This window comes from Rhea americana, unplaced genomic scaffold (genome assembly GCF_003343005.1).
Source record: "Rhea americana isolate MKP2758 unplaced genomic scaffold, rheAme1 scaffold_297, whole genome shotgun sequence".
Lineage (NCBI taxonomy): Eukaryota > Metazoa > Chordata > Aves > Rheiformes > Rheidae > Rhea > Rhea americana.
The window spans coordinates 261498-279498 of NW_028186420.1; the positions used below are offsets into that span (position 1 = coordinate 261498).

The window sequence follows — 18001 nt, forward strand, 5'->3', positions numbered from 1 at the left end:
CAAGAGTCAGAGCTGGCATTCACAGCTGTCACAGGACAGTAGGCCTAGCCACATGGTTGAGTTGCAGCTAAGAACTTGAGCCTTCTTTCCTGAACGGCCCTGCTTTGCAGGTGTTTTTGGAGCTACAGTGGAGCAGACAGGCACATTTACCTCCTGGAGCATATGGGGACCTAGACCTAGAGCAATCACTGCAACACCTTATTTGAAGTGTGTATTATCACCTGTGCTCCAGTAAGCTCTGCTGGACGGTATGAGTGTGAAGGGACAGAGCGGAGACCTACTTCCTTTCTGTCCTTCCCAGTTGGTTCCCAGCAGGGTTGGAGAGCTTGTTCACTCCAGAAAGTGGAGCCTGTAACCATGTTCCTGAGTATGCAGCAAGGGGAAGGGAGCATAAACTATGTTCTTGCTTCCATTCAGACTAACATAGTGATTTTCTTCCCTGCAACAGTGGTTGACAAAATTGCTCACTTCTTGGGTCTTAAGTCCAGAGACCTCCAAGGGCATTACCAGGTCCCAGGTGAAAGTAGGCAATGAGCTTGTGCACTAAGTCCAGAATATGGACCAGTGTAACAACTCCACTGGTGTCCTGGGCAAAGCCATTTATGATAAGATTTACAAGAGGCTGCTGGTGAGAATAAACAAGACTTTGGACATCAAAATGCAAAGGCAGTTCTTTACTGGTGTGCTGGACATAGCTGACTTTGAGAACTTTTGAGGTACACAGAAAAACCTGTCTGCAGTGGGCACCTCTTTCCTGTAAAAATATTTCTTTATGGSCTTTTCCTCTTTCAACACTGTAGTGTCAGGACTCGATATTAGACCTGCATGGTACTGAATGGTAGTTCATGGCACCAGAGATGGCACTGAATGGTAGCTCTTTGACTTTGGCCTAGATCTACAGGTTGCATTGAGCTCCTGGAAAAGGTAACTTCCCTCATTCTAGAGAAAAAAAATTTGGAATGAAAGACACTGCAATACTCATCTCCATGCAGAGGGGTGACCAGGTAATTCCAGTACTGGTGGTAAGGGTAGCTTAGGAAAATTGGAGACAATGTCTCAGCTCTTTGCCAAGACAATAATGTATTCTTGTGCTCTCCTTCCACCTTAGGACATTTTTTTTCCCCTTCTCTTAGCCCATGGGCATTTTCTCTATCTTGGAAGAGCAGTGTGTGTTYCCCAAGGCCATTGATGCTACATTCAAGTCTGCCCTCTGTGACAACCATCTGGGCAAATCACTCCACTTCCTCAAGCCCAAAAGTGGCAAAAGCAAAGGGACAGAAACTCACTTCAAGCTGCTGCATTACACCAGCACAGTAAATACAGACCACTGCTGTCTCAACCAACATGACGTCCATACCCCTGAGTAAGCTTGAATGTGCACTTACCAAAGTCAGACATGAGGCCAAGATGTGGAGGCCAAGCTCTCTGTACACATGGATCATGTCAAACTTCCAAGTGCTTTAACATACAGCATTTTGAAATGAAAAGCATTTTGCTGATTCAAATTAATGTGGCTCTGTTGTCTTAAGGAAGTACTGCAGCCAAAGTCTGGCCTGCTGCACAGAAAGCCTTTCCAGTAACAATTAATTGAAAGTACTGATTGTGCAAACGTCTGACCAGTGACACAACAGTTGGGCATTTTAATATTCAAAGACTAGCCAGGTAGCTTCATGACTCTTCAACATGTTGCTACTAGTCTTGATTAAAAATATAATCCTTATAGATATTCTGAAAAGGAACAAAACCCCCAAAAACGCAAGCCAGGGCTTGTTTCTAGGAAGACAATGCCATAGGAAAGCTACCCAAAAGACACATCAACCAAAGGATTAAACTCAGTTTAACTTCTGTTGCTTACATGTTGCTGAAGAGCCAGAGCCCTGCAGTTCACTGCAGCCTGCTTAGTCTCTCCTGGTGTATGTGACTTGCCTCTCTGCTGTGTTGTCAAGCAGCCATGCTAATGCTTAGCAGCAGAAAGAGTATTTAAGTATATTATCAAACTCCACCAGTTACTCATATATTCCACCGCACAGACATACTGACAGAACACGATTGGAACATGAATCATAAGTCCTTTGCTCTATCTTTTTTATACTTAGCAACTATTTCCTTTCTTTGATACCAAGTAGGTTCCTGAAAGTGACATTTGACTGTGCCAAACTATATTCTGATTGTGCTTGGTTATACCAGTCTATAGCCGACATTGTCCCCTCTGTATATAATCTCTCTGCAACATCTTTTCCTTTGCCATCCTTTCCTTTGCCAATCCTTTATTCAGTGCACATATGCTTTCCATGGTAAGGGCCTCCCATGAGACCCAAGACTTCAGTGAGTACATTAATGCTGTTCACATGTCAGCGTTAACTTGCATCCTTTTCTTATACCCACAGAGGATTTCTCCTTCTCTCTGCCCAGGGATCACTGTTTAACAACAAGAAATCTGCTCTCCTGTGCCATGCTACTCAGCTATTCTCTTACTGTATGTAGAGCGGTCATGTGTTTTCTCCTCTGCCTCCTTCCAGGAGGGCTACAGTATCACAGGGTGACTGGAGAAGGACACAGATCCCCCCAATAAAATGGGATGGTCTTGTTCCAGAAAGCCAGCATGCCCCTGCTCTGTGTCTTCTTTAAAGAGGAGGTGGCTGCAGGTAGGGTGAACATTATATGGTACAATCAATATTGTCAGTGCAATATGTCATCAAGCAAACGCCATCGGTTTTAGTCCCCCAGTGCTCCCGCATCATTCTTTTGTGGAAAGGATTAAATCTGTCATTGTAACACTCTCCTCACCCAGGTAACACACTGTCTCCCTTTGCATATTTCCCTTCCATACTGAAAGACGATCTAGCTCTACCCTTGAAAACTGTGCCCCTCCAGCAGTAAGAGAGGTAGACATTACACACACTGTTCACTTTGCTCTGCAAAGGCACTACCAAGCACTGCTGCAGAAACATGCTTGCACAGATGGAAGCATGAGTGCAGTGCCGGCTTAATGACAAGCTATATAATCCCCTCCTGGCAGTCAGCGGCCTTCTGCTGCCCAGACAAATGTCAGATTTCTATCAACCAGAAAAACTTGCTGCCTATTAGGACTGTCATGAGCCCAGCCCAGGGCTCTGCAGTTAAAAGGTGAATGGAAAACAGCCTAGGAAACAGTTTTTCAGATTTCAAGCTACAAAACAGACTGGGTCAGATCTTATTTCTACTTCCTGCATGTGCCACTTCACCTTATCCTATGCTAAAGTGGCACAGTGCCAYCAGTGACACAGAGAGGAGACTGAGCCAGGTTTCAAACAAACATATATGCCAACATACTGTTAYGAATACAGCTTCTCTTCTCTTCTTTTCCAAAAACTAGGTGCATTTCTGCTTTGAGGACTTATTTAGACTAGTAAATAATAAAAGAACAACCTCTAAACAGGGGCAGAATGCAGGTTAAATAGTGTGTGTTTTTACTGGGTTAGTAGTTTATCCAGAGAGCACTGAACCATTAACTTAAGTTAGTTAAGAAGGATTTGTATTGTGAGCTACAGTATACTGCTTCAGTATGACTCCTCTTCAAGAGCATATCTCATGTATTCTATGCAATAATATTGATTTTAGCTGATGGCAGCAAGAAGCAGAAAAGAGCATCTTCTTTCATGACCGTCTCCAGCTTCTACAGGGTAAGCAGTCATCCATTCCTCTGTATTTCAACTGCCATCAATGCTTTTGTATTCCAGCAGCAGCTCTCAATCTCCCTAATTTATCTTCAGCCCTGTCCAAAGTTGTGTAACGCTGTTACCCTGATTTTATCAATGCAGAACTGAAAGAGAGAAGGGTGGCATTCAGCTACAGAAACTTTGGCATCTAGTGTCAATAGTGTAATTTTAAATGTCCATGCATCCACAAAGGGCAAAAAGATATGATACAGGACATAGGGGAGTTCTGTGTCCCTCTGGAGCAGTGGCTGGTGATATATGAAGGCATCTGTAAATGTCACTATGTTTAGGCAGCTGAAACCCCTCAGAGAGAYTTGCCTAGGGTCACAGAGGTAGGAYGTGGCAGAGCAGGGAACTAYATCCTGGTCTAGAGAGATGCAGCCCAGCACTCAGAGGATATGGTACAACTTTCTGAGGCTGGTGACACTGTATTATATGAGCTATCACAAAAGTGCCAGAAGCAGGACATAAACATCTAAAGAAGCCTGTTAACTTTTTGGCTTGAAAATCACAAATGAGAGTGGGAAATACATCATGGGGAGAGCCCTGTCTTGCTGTTCTTACGGGACAAAAAGCCGAACTCCAGCTGATACAGCTATGGTTGAGTTAAATCCAGTCTATTCAGACATCCTTGTTGGCTTCTGTTATGCACTGTGCTGCCATTATACCCACTTGATTGCTGACAGGACTTTTTGATTACAGGACTTTGCACAAATTTAGATGAAGTTAGTGTGTGCTAGCTGTCCTCTGTAACGTGCTTCTGCCTTTAGGAGCTGGTCCACTCAGCATATACTAGCCAACTGCTGTTACCAGTTCACGGAGTTATTTCTCTTGTCTTAACAGTGGAGAGCCAGCCTTTTCAATGGTAATTCTTTGTATGACAGTAACRCCTTAAGAGATAGTTATATAACACAATAAGCTGGAATCACAAAACCTTATTTACCTGAAATTTTTTCAATTGCCTTTTACAGATGAATATCCAGGGCTCAGATCTTGCCCATGGTTGCTTCCATGCTTGAAAGCTTGTTCACCTGGGCCAAGTAGCACCAGGCTCACTTCCTAACCGTTTGTGTTYTGGGTTTTCGTTTTGTTTTTAATTGTGAAATGCAGATGAATTTACAATATAGAAGGCTTTCTTTCTCCAGCCTTAATTGCTCTTGTTGGGGTTTTTTGTTTTTTGGGTTTTTCCRTTTCACCTTATCTTGTTCCAGGAGCAGCTGAAGATGGTGACCAGTTTGCACAGCGTATCTCTGCACTTCATCCACTGCATTGTTCCAAATGAATTCAAGCAGTCTGGTGTGTCTGTAGCATTGCAGAACAACGCTCAGGCRAAGCCTCATAGCTTTCACACAGCGCACGCAGCCTCCAGCACAAACTGTGGCTGGCTGAACAGCAAATCTTTATTCAGAAATGAAAGAACCTGGGGCATTACTTCACAGACCACGCTGCAGCCTTTCAAGGGAATGCTAGTCTGAGAGATGTATCCAAAAGCTAGGACTACAGACAGAATGTCTAATAAACCTTTCATTCCTTGATAGAAACACAAAGAATTAGGAAATGCAGGACCTTCGACTAGACAGCTTAGCACCATTATTTACTATCTGCTGCAACCTTTTCTTGCAGAACAGCCATAAGAATAGTGAGTTGCAAAGGGAAAGAGCCACGTAAGTTTTCACCTGTGATATATAATAAACTATAAGGGCAAGAAATGAAAAGCAGTCAACAGTAAACAGACTGCTGTGAGTACATGGTTACTCATATTGTTGGAATTTCACAACTATTACAAGCAACAGTTATCCTCATGAATGTAACAGTGACTTTAGCTACTCTCAGTTGCAGAGACAACAAAAGTCAGTTTTTATTGCCTGCAATAGGAAAAGGAAAGGTATTTTCTCTCCAGCCTCCACTGTACTCATGCCTGTTTTCAGACTGCAAAGCCTTGGTCTATCACTAATCCAGCCATTCCCAGCATTGTGCAAGCAAGCGTAGCCTGGGTTACAGGAATGACTTGTGCTCTTTAGCTGTTTTCAGGGATGCTCACCTTATCTTACCCTAGCTGGCCCGTAACGGAGTGCTGGGAGACATCAGCACCTGCAGGAAGGGTTTTCCTAGCAGTTTTTCAGTACCCTGAATTCAAGCAGAGGTGAATTCTCCTTTSATACATGTCTTCCACTTTCAGAGTGGATATACAGAGCATATACATCCTCTGCAGTGATCCTGCCTGTGACAAATCAGGGGGGGAATGGATATGAATGTCCACATCTAACACTTCTGCAGGCCCTTCCAAGAATGCCCATTCTGCCAAGATGGGTAGAAATGTCCACAAGCTTCCTTACCACCAGTATTCCAGTGCCATGTCCATGGGGCTAGGTAACCGAACCAGAAAAGATGTTAAGCAGCGATTAGCCTTTCTGCACTGCTGCTAACTGAAGCTCTTATATCATTAGACCCATCTTTCTCATTTTAGATACCACATCCTGAATAAATACCTTAGATACCACCAGCATAATCCCTCAGGGGTCTGGGGACAATAAGAAGGCATCAGAGCTTCTACTTGGCTTTACTGACCWGGGGGAGAATGAGTACAAAATTGGATGTATGCAGTACTGTTTACTCCCACCAAATCGAGCTAAATAAAATTGATAGTAGTTATGACTCAGTATGCCTTTGGTGTAGATAGAGCTGCAGAGTTAAGAGTTTCTACAGCAACCCACTTCCTCATGCATATAACGTTCTCTCTTACAGATGCTCCCAGTACTTGACTTTTAATCAGACAGTACAGTTAATGTAATGCAAACGACGTGCCACCTTAAGCTATGTGATAAATCTCACTTGCTCTTTACTATCCCTTAGTCAGGCAAAAATCCTACTAACTGATCATTTATCCAATTTAAGACTGCAGAGGAAAATAGAGACTGTCGCAGCTGTCTAACATCAGTAGCATATATTATTAATTTTGCACATGCATTTTTTCACATAATGAAAGTATCTATTGTAACAGTCACACAAAAGAAGGGAGTATTTTGCTCTTTGCAGAAATCTAAAATCTGCATTTCCTGACTTTTGTAATAATTACACAATACTCACCACTCCTCCAGCCTATTCTATCCTTAAATTTCAACTTATGAATGGAAGTTAAAGTGGGCCAGATATAGCCCCTACCACACTTTATAAGGCTAACAACAACAAAATTACTATTACTATTTTTGCATTATTACTGAATCTACTTAATGTGTTTCCTGCCACAGGAGGGCACAAGGTTTATTTGGGTTTCAGCATGGAAAAGCTTTCCAATTCTGCTTTACTATATGCCAGTTAGTTAAACCTTATGACAACCCCATTATTAATTCCATTTTGTAGCTGAACACCTTGGGCATAGAAAATGATAAAGAGCTCTGGGTAAATCATTACTAAAGGCGAATAGAACTCATTTCCTAAATATTAATCTTTCCATAACATCCACAAACCTTGCTTTCCAAATGTATGTAGAGAGACAGACAAGGTCGCAAAGGGATAAACCAACATGTAACCACCAAAGAAGTAAATATCCCCATTTCTGAGTGCTAATTCACATAAAATCCAAAGTTTCATAGTCCCAGTGACCACTTGTCTCTAACAATCTCCTGTCTTTGAAGGTGTTTTTCCATGTTAGGATCCYGGCCAAACTCATACACATGAAGATGTCAGTCTAGCAGAAACCTGATAATCAAGAGATCACCTCAGGACTTTGGGGGGACATCATCATAGAAAAGACTCATTTTGGGAACATCGTTGTTTGAATTCCTTACCTTTCAGGTGAAGCCTCTGTTGAATTTGGCCTGATAAGGGGAGRAGATGAAACTGAAGGAAGAGGAGCTGCGAAGCACCATGTCAGAAACTCAAGAGATCACAGAACATGTCAAAGAGCTGAAGACAGCCTCTCTCAGCCAGGAGAAAAATGACCTCACCATCCAACTGCAAGCTAAGTTAYCAATGTTATCAATAGGGGATGTTTAAACACTTAGTCTTCCCTTTAGGCAGGGCATTAGCTTTCTCAAACGATTCATAAGAGCCTCATTTACAGAATATGGAACAAATAAAGAGCATATGGGGATGATGCATGAGATTCACAGACAGCCAGACTTCAAATAAAGCAAAGCCCCTAAAACGCAGAGGAGATAGGGAAGCCTCATAGCTTATGAGCCTCATAGCTAAAGCAAAGGAGCTGGTGTCACAACTGGCTCAACCACTGATGCTCAGCACAGTCTACAGCAAATCAAGATGTCAACTTTTTAAAATGTGAACTCTTATTTAGGGATCCGTGGGATATAAACAAGCTTTTCTTTATGGCTAACTTTAAGAAGCTATCACTTGAGTCATGGAGATCAACTATAACTTCAGAAGAATTAAARAAATCTTCAATATCTCTGTAGAACAGGCAAAATATTGCATTTCWTATATATGGAAGTTTTAAGAGGCCACAATAGGCAGGAGTTACAGCCATCTACCACAGGATGAACACTGAATTTCCATCCCTTTGTTAGGAACATGAAAACTTGCTGGATGCTAAGGATCTCCTGACTCTAATGATTGAACTGAAGAACGATCTAGAGAGCCAGATCTTGGATATGAAGGCCTGCCCAGAAAAGGAGGATGGGACAGCTGCCAGCCTGAGTGCCAAAAGGCGGATGCTGGAGGATGAGCTCAAAGATTTGAAACATGACCTGGAAGGGCTGGAGACCATGTTGGCTAAAACTGAGAAGGAGAAGCCAGTACAAACCACGACAAAGAGGTTTTTTTCTTCCTTTTTCTCTAGGGAAAGGAGCCTTGACAACTATTACAGCTTTTCCAGCCTAAGCGTGCTTTGGGAGGTTCTGATTCACTCAGTTGGTCTCTGCAGTGTTTGATATTGTCTTTCAGTATCTCACATAATCTGGGATGGATTTAATTTTACACTTCATCCTTTTACCCATTAGTAATAGTAATTTCACAGTATTTTCTAGGGATCCCTCCACACAGACACATCTGCACTTCCTTTATTAATTACACCCACTTTTACATGGCAACGCTAGCAGGCCTCTACTTATAAAGTGTCCCCATCCACTGCCACGTAACTCTTTTCCATTTAGCTTTAGGAAGTAATTCTCCCTCTTCTGCATCTAAATTTGTTTTTAATTTAATGCGATTAGAGAAGTTTTAAATCTGTACCACAGCAGCCATGTGGCTGTCTGCTGCTTCTTCTAAAGTCAGTGTTAACATCCACAGGATGTTAAATTCACAGATGCCTCATATGTTTCAGAAGTTATTAACTAAAGCTCAGATTCYTTCTAAAGAAATAAAAGTTTCCAGTGACATTTCATCCTGATGCTGCTAACAGCTTGTGAGATCCATGAAATCTGCCTGATGTTCCCTTTCCCATCTGTAGGCATTAGACCACAGAGTTTGAACTCTGACTTCAGATGTCTCTGCTCAGGATGACTGGATCACCAAAATCCGAAAGGAAGAACTTTCAAGAARCTTCATCAGATAGAAATAATTGCTTCATTTCTCTTTTTCTCCCCCATTCTCATTCTCCCACTCTAGAAAAAGTAAAAATATCACATGTTTGCTTAGATACTAAGAGACTACAGTTGCTGCACAAACCGGAAGGGATCTGTATTTTTCTAGGTATTAACTCACAGCAACAGTGAAGCATTGCCAACTTGTGTCACTGCCCAAAACAGTTATGCAAATGGCTGAGGGTAAGTGATATTCTTCTGTAAGAAGTACTGCTCATAAGCAAATCTCACACTGCTTTCAGGAAGCACTTTAGATAAATCTACTTTCGGATTTTCTGTTCACTGTCAAGGCAGTGTAGCTAGTTTCTCATCCAACTTTGCATATTAATCTTGGTATATCCCTTCCTAGAAAACACTAGATGATCTGCAAGCTCAGAAATCACCTGACCAAGAACAAATTTACCACTCAGGTACATGAGGTGAAGTGCAGTGCTTTGTAGAACCACACTGTGAAGGCTGCATTTTTGACATCTCAGACTCTTCTGGTATACACCTCCTATATGTGAGCTACRAAGGTCTTTTTCACACTGATTCCACCTTTTCCAGCTAGCTGGAAAACAATCAGGAACAGGAAAAGAAGATCCATGGCAAGGTAGAAGAGGCTCATTGTAAAGCAGAGGGTGACATCAAAATGGCAACTGAAAACAATGAGATAGAATCGGTCAAACTGGACTTSGAAGAGATTATAAAGACGTGTCAAACAGAACAGAATTTCACAGGGTGCAGGATCCTACTGAGGGCAGTTGTGCTACATCATAGCTCTGACAGCATTAGCTACACTTATCATAAAGTCACTAGGAAAATCCAGTCATACCCTGATGTCTCTTCACTATCAGCCTAATGACAAGCAGATGCAGTTCAGTCCTTCAGGCAAGAAACAGAATTAGAAATCCAGGATTCTGCTTCTAAGTCTTTCTCTGACTCATTGTCTGATATTTGTAATTCATCTTCCACACTCACCCACATATCAAATGTGTATAATCACTGGGAAGTTGTGAGGCTTAAATGATTCATATTTATGTAAGGCCTTATGATCCTCAGATAAAAACTGTTTTAGAAATGCAAAATATTATCACAAATTAGAAATTTATTTTAGTGTCACTATTGACTACTCTAGCGATGGGTCTGCCAGCGCTTCTGACAAATCTCCCCTTAGAAATTAACTTTGAGAATACAAACTTACAACTACATATTATCCAAACCACTAATTTTGCGAGTTAAAGAGCTAAGTGGTTAAGGCAATGCATATAACCATTAATAAATACCTGCAAGTTTTACTGATGCAAATCCTAGCACAACATGCCATGGGGAGCACAAGGCATTCATGCTTCAGAGCAAGGCTGCTGGGAAACTTAAGTGTGGACAAATAAAAACTAAAYGTTGGTGGTAGCCCTCTTAAAGATGCAAAGAGAAGTCTCCTGACTTCCTGTGGTGCTTGTGCCTTTACTTGCAAACAAGTGATTAACGGGGTAGGGAGCAGTTTCGACAAAAGAAAAATGGACTTAAGTGTCCTGCCTGTTCCACTAAAGAGACAGAGAYCTGGACACTGCCTTCCTAGAGCTCATTTCTGCACCTCGACAATATTGACTCTGTTTTTTTAAAGTTCTAGTCTGGAAAATTCTTAYAGAAGTATTGTCTAGCATGTAAAAGTCTTCCCACAAGGTCCACAAAGAGTTTCTTGCAACTTACCTTTCAGGAGAGACATGAAAATCAATTCTATMAATTCCAAAACAGAAGATAAAACAATCTCTGAACTCCATATTACAGAGAAAACAGAAGGTGAGCTTTGATTACTCTACCTCTAATGAGCTTCCTTCATATCCTGTCTGCTGTGCCTCCCATCACAGATGTAATGATATGCACAGGGGAAATCATCCAAACATCCACCCTCATAGCCTGGTGACTAACACAAACCTCTTTTTTTCTTTTGGGATAGCCACTTCAGCGAGTTATAGCAGGGTGAGCCAGACTCTGGATTCACTGCTGCTTTGTGATAGTTGCCTGTAGATAAGCTCTGAGCTGGCTATAAACGTGAGGCTGTTCACGTCACTTTCAACAAAGGTTAACTGTTCACTACCAGGTAGAAATGATTATGAAGCTTAGCTCACGTGCTGTAGCATCGTATCTTTTCTCACCCCACAGTAGCCTGCTTCTGCAGCCTTTTCTTTTTGAGAAGACTGAGTTAGCCTAAAGGAGCAATATGGACCTTCTAAGGCTGTCCTGTTAAAATGGAGTCTGGAGCCTATTATCCTTTAAACCCCTAAAAAACAGGTTCAGATGAGACAGATTCTCTATTTTCCCCAGGTAGATGTTGATTTTTTTCCCCAGCAGCTCCTGACTACTCTATAAGCTTCTTGGTTTGGAAACATTTGTCTTTTTAGCTTTTAATGAATCAATGGTTCAGGCAGCTCYGAGCCCCAGCTTCTGTCTTTTGTATGAACTACTCACTCTAAACTCCACTTTCTTTGAAGTCTTCGAAATTGTCTTTACGCACCCGCTCATGTCCTGTCATACTGTTGTGGCCAGGAGAAAGGTGATCTGCTGCAGGGCCCTCCAGTTTTGCTTGGAGGCAGCCAGAAAAGAAGGGTGATAGATCTTTTAATTCATATTACTGCCAAAGGTTCCTGCAAGGCACTCTTCCTTTTGCCAAGGGAGGGAAGGTGGTGAATAAAATCAAAAATGTTACTACAGCTCACAAGAAGCATAGTGATGCCATTCTCAATTCAAATATTTCAGTGCCCAAATATTTAATTAAAATCTCAGTATTTCAACAGAAAAAATGACCCACAAACCCAGATTGCAGTCATGTCTATGAGTAAGCTTCTATTTCCCTCAAGCAACAAAATCAGCCTGGCTATATTCCTGAAGATCAAATTCCAACATGAATAGTGAAGCTAGCCATGCTGCAGATAACACCATTTGTCTACTGGGAAACCTGGTCAGGTCTTTCCTGGTTTATTGGCTTAGTACTCCCAGTTGTAGATCTCTCCCAGMGAAAAAATCTAGTGGATCTGACAGACCTACAAAGAAGGAAGTGAAAAATGAGGATTTGTCTTTGAGTTTGTACAAATTTCTCTCATATCTCATATACAGCACTGTGCTTGTGTGTGCCCTGCAGGGCCATACGGAGGAGCTGGAAAAAGAGCTGGAAGCTGAGCATGCTGTGACCAAAAGTAACAGTATCTTTCCAAGAGGTAAATAACTCAGAGGGGTGACTGCACCTCTGAAAGCATCTCCTAAAAGCCAGTAAACTATTAATTAAAAAACAAAATTCCTCATGAAGGAGTAATGAGACAGGCAACAATCTCTAACTCTAGTTTTAGCCTACATGAACTCACTGTTGTAAATGGCACAAGCTATTCCTTTTACGGAAACTTCTGAAAAGGCCAGTTAGTGGTAGGGTAGTCCTCCAAAGGCCAGGAGTRTAACACCTGGGAGGAAACAGGCATTCCTCTGTCCTGTGCTACATTATCAAATCGCTTCATCTGCTTTTTACAGCTCTGGATGTGTGACGGTGATGGATGGATCTACTCTCATAAACCTTAAGCAAATTGCCAGGATGTGACTGTTTAATGTATAATCAGATCCAGTAACAATGGAAAAGCCTGAAGACAATTTAGTCTCAGAAAGATTATATCTTAATGGAATGCTCTGTGTGCATTCTAATGACTAATACAAATTGACAGTATCAATAATATGCAATATTTCAATTCACTTTAGAAATGCTAGTAAATTAATTCTCAAACATGTCTGGAGATAGGTCAATGCTGTTGGATCCCTTGCAAAGATGGGAAAAGATGGGAAAACTGAGGTAGAGGAATTTGTCCAGTGACATAAAAAGCAGTCATGCTGGTTAATACTGTACATAGCATTCAGGAATTCCTATTTCCTCTCTTGCTTCAGATTATGCCTCATTCTTGCTACAATTGTTTCCAAATTTGTTATCCTTCTGAGTCTATTCATAAGCAGGCTGACATGGAGTAAGGATTGCTTTCCCTCTTTTTCCCTCTTTGTTTCTTTGCTCAGAGAAGAAATGTCACTGGGACTTTGCAGATTCTTTTCCAGCATCTTCTCTGGTCTCTGCAGACCTAATCCAACCTTCTCCTCACACAGCAGACATAGAAAGAGAAAAAGCACTAAGACTTCATGAAATCCACTGTGATCTTTGTGCTTCCTTCCATCTTGCAGTGAAAGACAGAAGTAAAATATTCACTAGACAATTGCCAATTCAGAAGCACACAGTGAAAAGAGGAGGGAGGAACATTAGAGGTATTCTCTATTATTTTATGAGGGAAATATATGGCCTGCAATCCAATAACTCTGAGCTTTAGCAAGGAGGCCTACAGAAGGTTCATCTTTCTTGAAGATACCGGGTACTGACCTTCTAATGGATGAATACCAAAGATGGTGTTTGTCCCAAATAAAAAGACTTTTAAAGCTAAATAAAAGGCTTCCAGCTTTTGATATAAAACATCCTTCCGAGGGCCTTACTGAGACTCTAGGGCTGCCAGATCCCAGATGACAACATATATTTGGCCCCTTCTCAGACCAAATAGAATCGCAAATGAGAAGCTGAGCTACTAAAGCCACACTGTGAGCTAGAGGCAGCCCTGCAAGGTAAGGTCACAGCCTTTACCCTGCACAAGAAGCACACAGACACTAGAGCATAGATGGCAAAGCACATGGAGAATCTCCAGGGACTAAAGGCCAAAGTGGGGAAGGACTAACAGGTCACAAAAGCAGAGATTAATCACTTTAGCACAAGCAGGGAGTTTCCCCCAAAATAGGTGAGAAGCCACCAGAGAGTTCCTCAAAAAAACCACCAATGCAGCTCTGTATGCAGCCATCAGTGCAAAGCAGAATTCAACCCTCCATGCTGATATCAGAAAGCAGTTGTTGGCAGGCTGCTGCTGAACATAGCAGCCCCAGCTGATGGAGAAGGCATCCCACTCACATAAGAGCATGACAATTTGCACTCCCCTGGCCTATTACAGTCATCCCATTATAGTTACATTCAACAGGAGTAAACTGAGTTTGCAAGGGAGGGAGGATGCTTTGGCCTTTCARGCCTTACTCAGCATCATATGACTGACTTCCCTCTTACAGCTGCACTCAGATGCTCATGTTTGCAGGCTGGCTTATCTGAAGTCAATACCAGGCTGGCTGAGATGGAGAACAGCCAAGCAGAAATTAAGGCCATCAGGACTCAGCTCCAAGGTAAATTCCTTTCCATCTGTTGACAGCTTTGTGCAATGCCATATCCCTCTGATCTTCCTCTTCCCCTGCATTTCATCTAGCTCTGGCAGCCCTGCCCTGTCTCCTTAGTAAATCTGCCCAAACCTTCTAGCCTTCGCTTCTCTTTYTCTCCAGTAAGATTGAATTAGTTCCTCTCCTCCACTTCTCCCACAGCTGAAAATAGCAAACTGAGTCAGGAGCAAAGGGAAGCTCAGAGCAGGCTTAACCATACTGTCTGCATAAAGACTTCTCCCACCTCTAACATAAATGATTTTAAGAGGAAGCTGGATGAAGAGTCAAAGGTACTGGGGACAACTGACYACCTACAGAGGTTCCTGCTATCAGGCCAGTACTGGCTGTTTTACACACTGCTCACTTTAGAGTAACAAATCTTTTATCGTGTTAGCTCTGATGAAGGAAAACTGTAGTCATCCAAATTCTTTTCTGGGCTTTTTACCAGCTGATCTCAGGGGTGGGGTGGGGGGTTGAGGGAAGGGGGCTATTAGCCTTGTATGGATATGAAAATAAGATAGTGTCCCATGAGTCAGCAGCAGAGATAAGAACAGAATACACACCTGAGTCTCAGTCCAAAGTTTATTCAGTGGATCATACTACAGTTTATTCACATTTCTTTACATTGATTAAGTAAACTTGGCTCCAATATTACCAGTATTTTAGGTTTCTGTCTGACATGTCTGTCTTGGAAATATTTTCTGTATCTCTAAAGAATAATTTTAGTGCTGTATCTGTGTATCTGAACTCTGGCAAGAATTCTCTGTTCAGAACAATCACCAAACAAGTTTATGTTCATAACTCTTTTGAAATGCTATTTCAGAGAAAACAGTGATGATGACAAGCCAAATTCTGTTTTCAGTTATGCAAGTTCAATTCAATTCACTGCACTACAATAACAGCCAGGTACTGAGAGCAGAAACATGGCTCCTGAGCAGGAAGATATTTTGAAGCCTGGGATATTTCTAGCTGGTTCTGAACTGAGTTGTTCAAGTGGAGCACTCCAGCTCTTGGGGACGAGGTCAGTGTATTCATACTTCCAACAGGATAAGCGCGCAGTAATGGCTGTGCTATCTCTAGCCCCATAGTGCCGTTGTAGTGAGCCTGGCCATCACAAAGCATGAYCCGGACCTCATGAAAGAGCAGCTGAAAGAAGAGCAGGAGAGCAAAACTAAACTGCAGCACCTGGTCTTTAAACTCAATACTGAAGTCACAGTGTGGGGGACTAAATAAGACTGATAACATTCAAAGAACTGAAGCACTGGAAGAAACCAACTGAGCATTCAACTTCCAAGGATGCAGTGATGGGACTTGCAGCAACATTATTATTTAGTTTGGCTGCCGAGTAACCGCTTATAGATGCGATCCATTAAGACTCAATTTGTAAGACACAGGGGAAGCACAAATGCTCCAGCCAAGAAGAAGAAAATGATACTTGCAATAATAGACAGGGAATATTGAAACCTAACACTTACACACTGACAACAGACAAACACCACCGACCCTTTCTGATAAAAGCTTGGATATGGATAGATCTTCTTTACCCTAAGGAAAGTTTTACTCCTCTAGCAGCCCTATAAAAGCTACTAGAATTTCCCAGGAATACAGCAAGCACTAAATCAGGTTAAAGCCCTTAGAATCTGGTATTACATATTAGAAGTTGAGCCAATCTTGGTAGCAGTCTCTCTAATATAGCTAACTTAAGAATCTTTTCACACATTAGCAACAAGTTAAGACATCTGGATGATTTTATTGTGCATCTGGAACAAACCGAGACAAATGGAATAAGTCTGCAATATCTCTGCATGACTTTGCACTGAGTCCCAGGGATATTCAGAAGGGAGGCAACTTTGCTGTTAGACACTATCCTAGTCCTTGAGATACCCAAATGCAAGGTGGAAGAGAATCTAGCACCATGTAACAATCCAACAAGAAAGGGCTTAGCTGCAATATGCCTTATCCACCAATGGAGGGGAAGAGCCATCTACATCCTAATCATGGTTTTATAGTCCCTTTTCTGAAATTGTTTCCAGGATCACTGGTGGAAACAGTGATGGTGTCCAAGGAGGTGAGTGCTGCTGGCTCCCACTGCCCCTTATTCTATGAATGGCTCACTTCCCAGGACATTTCTGTCCTCCTTCCCTCAGAAGAAAGTTGGCTGGCAAGGCTCCAATAAGCAGAGAACACAGCTGAATCAGCCCAAGGCTGGGTAGCCAGCATGGAGAAAACTAAGCAGAGGCTTCAGACTGAAGTAGAAGACCTTACTCTTGACCTGGAGAAGGTAAGACATTCAGTCATTAAAGAGTGTTTCCAGCACAAGCCTGAACAACATCAACCAGCAAGCCTGAACAAAATCATCTACAACTCCTTGTGGAAGCCCTGGGAATCTTCCTATTAACTCAGGTTGGCTTTGGATTGGTCCTCTGTTTCTTAATATTTTAAGATCTCTCTGCCAAACACTGTAGTCATCTGTATGACCATTAGAAGCAAGGCTGAGATTCATTACACCAAGAAAAAACACAGGTGAGAGCCACAGCTAATTCCTAGGAGTACACAGCACACTTCTYGTAAACTCATTAGCTGACTTCCAGAAACAAGACTAAAGCTGAAGCAAAAGCCCTTCTTTATTGCAAAGCAACGTATTCATCTTCTTTTTAAGGATAATGATATCCTGCTTTGAACTTTCAGTGTTGCAGCACCAGTAGATTGGCCACTAGCTATTAATTATCACACTTAAAGCAGTTCTAAACAACATGTAGTTAAAACACAAGCAAGAGACTCTTCTTCATTAAATTAGCATTTCTACTTTTGCTAGTATTGGTGTAAAAGCATGAACAGTAGTGCAACTGTGGGACATTTAAATCAAAATGCTACTTAAAATAGGCACAAAGGCTGCTCCAAACCCACTGAAGTCCTTGGGTATCTGCCAATAACTGCAGTGGGCTTTAGAACAGGTCTCAAGAGCCGACAATCCCACATACAGTATTACATTACTGGTCTGAAAATCTGTTCCTCTATCACTTTCCTTAATGAAGCTATTCTTTATTCTATGGTTCCTATGGCGTACTTGTTACCATGGTACCTGAACGCATGTGTGGATCATAAGGATACACAGAATATTTGTGATTAAAAGCTCCTAGGAAAGAGGAATGTATCTTTATTCTTTCCCTTCATGACAAACAGTCAAAAACAGTCTAAAATAATCTCAAATCACATCTCGTTTGTAACCGAGTAGTCTTTGAAATAGAAAGTAGTACTAATCAACCCAGGCAATTACTTACTGCACATCTGCACAAGGAATATCTGAAGTAAAAAACATGTGCTCCCCAGCAGCATCATTATAACTGCAGGAGGAAGGRACACTATCACACTGATGGGAACCGGGTGATCTTATTAAATCCTAATGGTGAGGAAGGAAAGCCTTGTAAACATTTTAATCATCCATTCAGAGTGACCAAGAGAAACTCTGCCAGTCATTAGAGTGGCTGCCAATTTAACTGTGACTAGTTGGCAGGACAT

The 18001-nt window shown here is 41.8% G+C and overlaps 1 protein-coding gene across 1 annotated transcript in view; it reads left to right on the forward strand.

Moving 5' to 3' along the window:
* MYH16 (myosin heavy chain 16) overlaps positions 1-18001 on the forward strand; it is a 32066-nt gene that overhangs the window by 6579 nt on the left and 7486 nt on the right. Inside the window, 26 exon segments of the mRNA XM_085309402.1 lie at positions 484-899; positions 902-924; positions 1134-1313; positions 2520-2574; positions 2577-2645; positions 3601-3662; positions 4910-4998; positions 5730-5814; positions 5816-5862; positions 6203-6301; positions 6444-6474; positions 7494-7688; positions 8222-8449; positions 9103-9190; positions 9583-9610; positions 9612-9654; positions 9786-9928; positions 10932-10974; positions 10976-11014; positions 13783-14006; positions 14086-14127; positions 14352-14452; positions 14645-14772; positions 15563-15711; positions 15713-15783; positions 16630-16763. Of these exon segments, the coding sequence (XP_085165528.1) occupies positions 484-899; positions 902-924; positions 1134-1313; positions 2520-2574; positions 2577-2645; positions 3601-3662; positions 4910-4998; positions 5730-5814; positions 5816-5862; positions 6203-6301; positions 6444-6474; positions 7494-7688; positions 8222-8449; positions 9103-9190; positions 9583-9610; positions 9612-9654; positions 9786-9928; positions 10932-10974; positions 10976-11014; positions 13783-14006; positions 14086-14127; positions 14352-14452; positions 14645-14772; positions 15563-15711; positions 15713-15783; positions 16630-16763 (2812 nt within the window).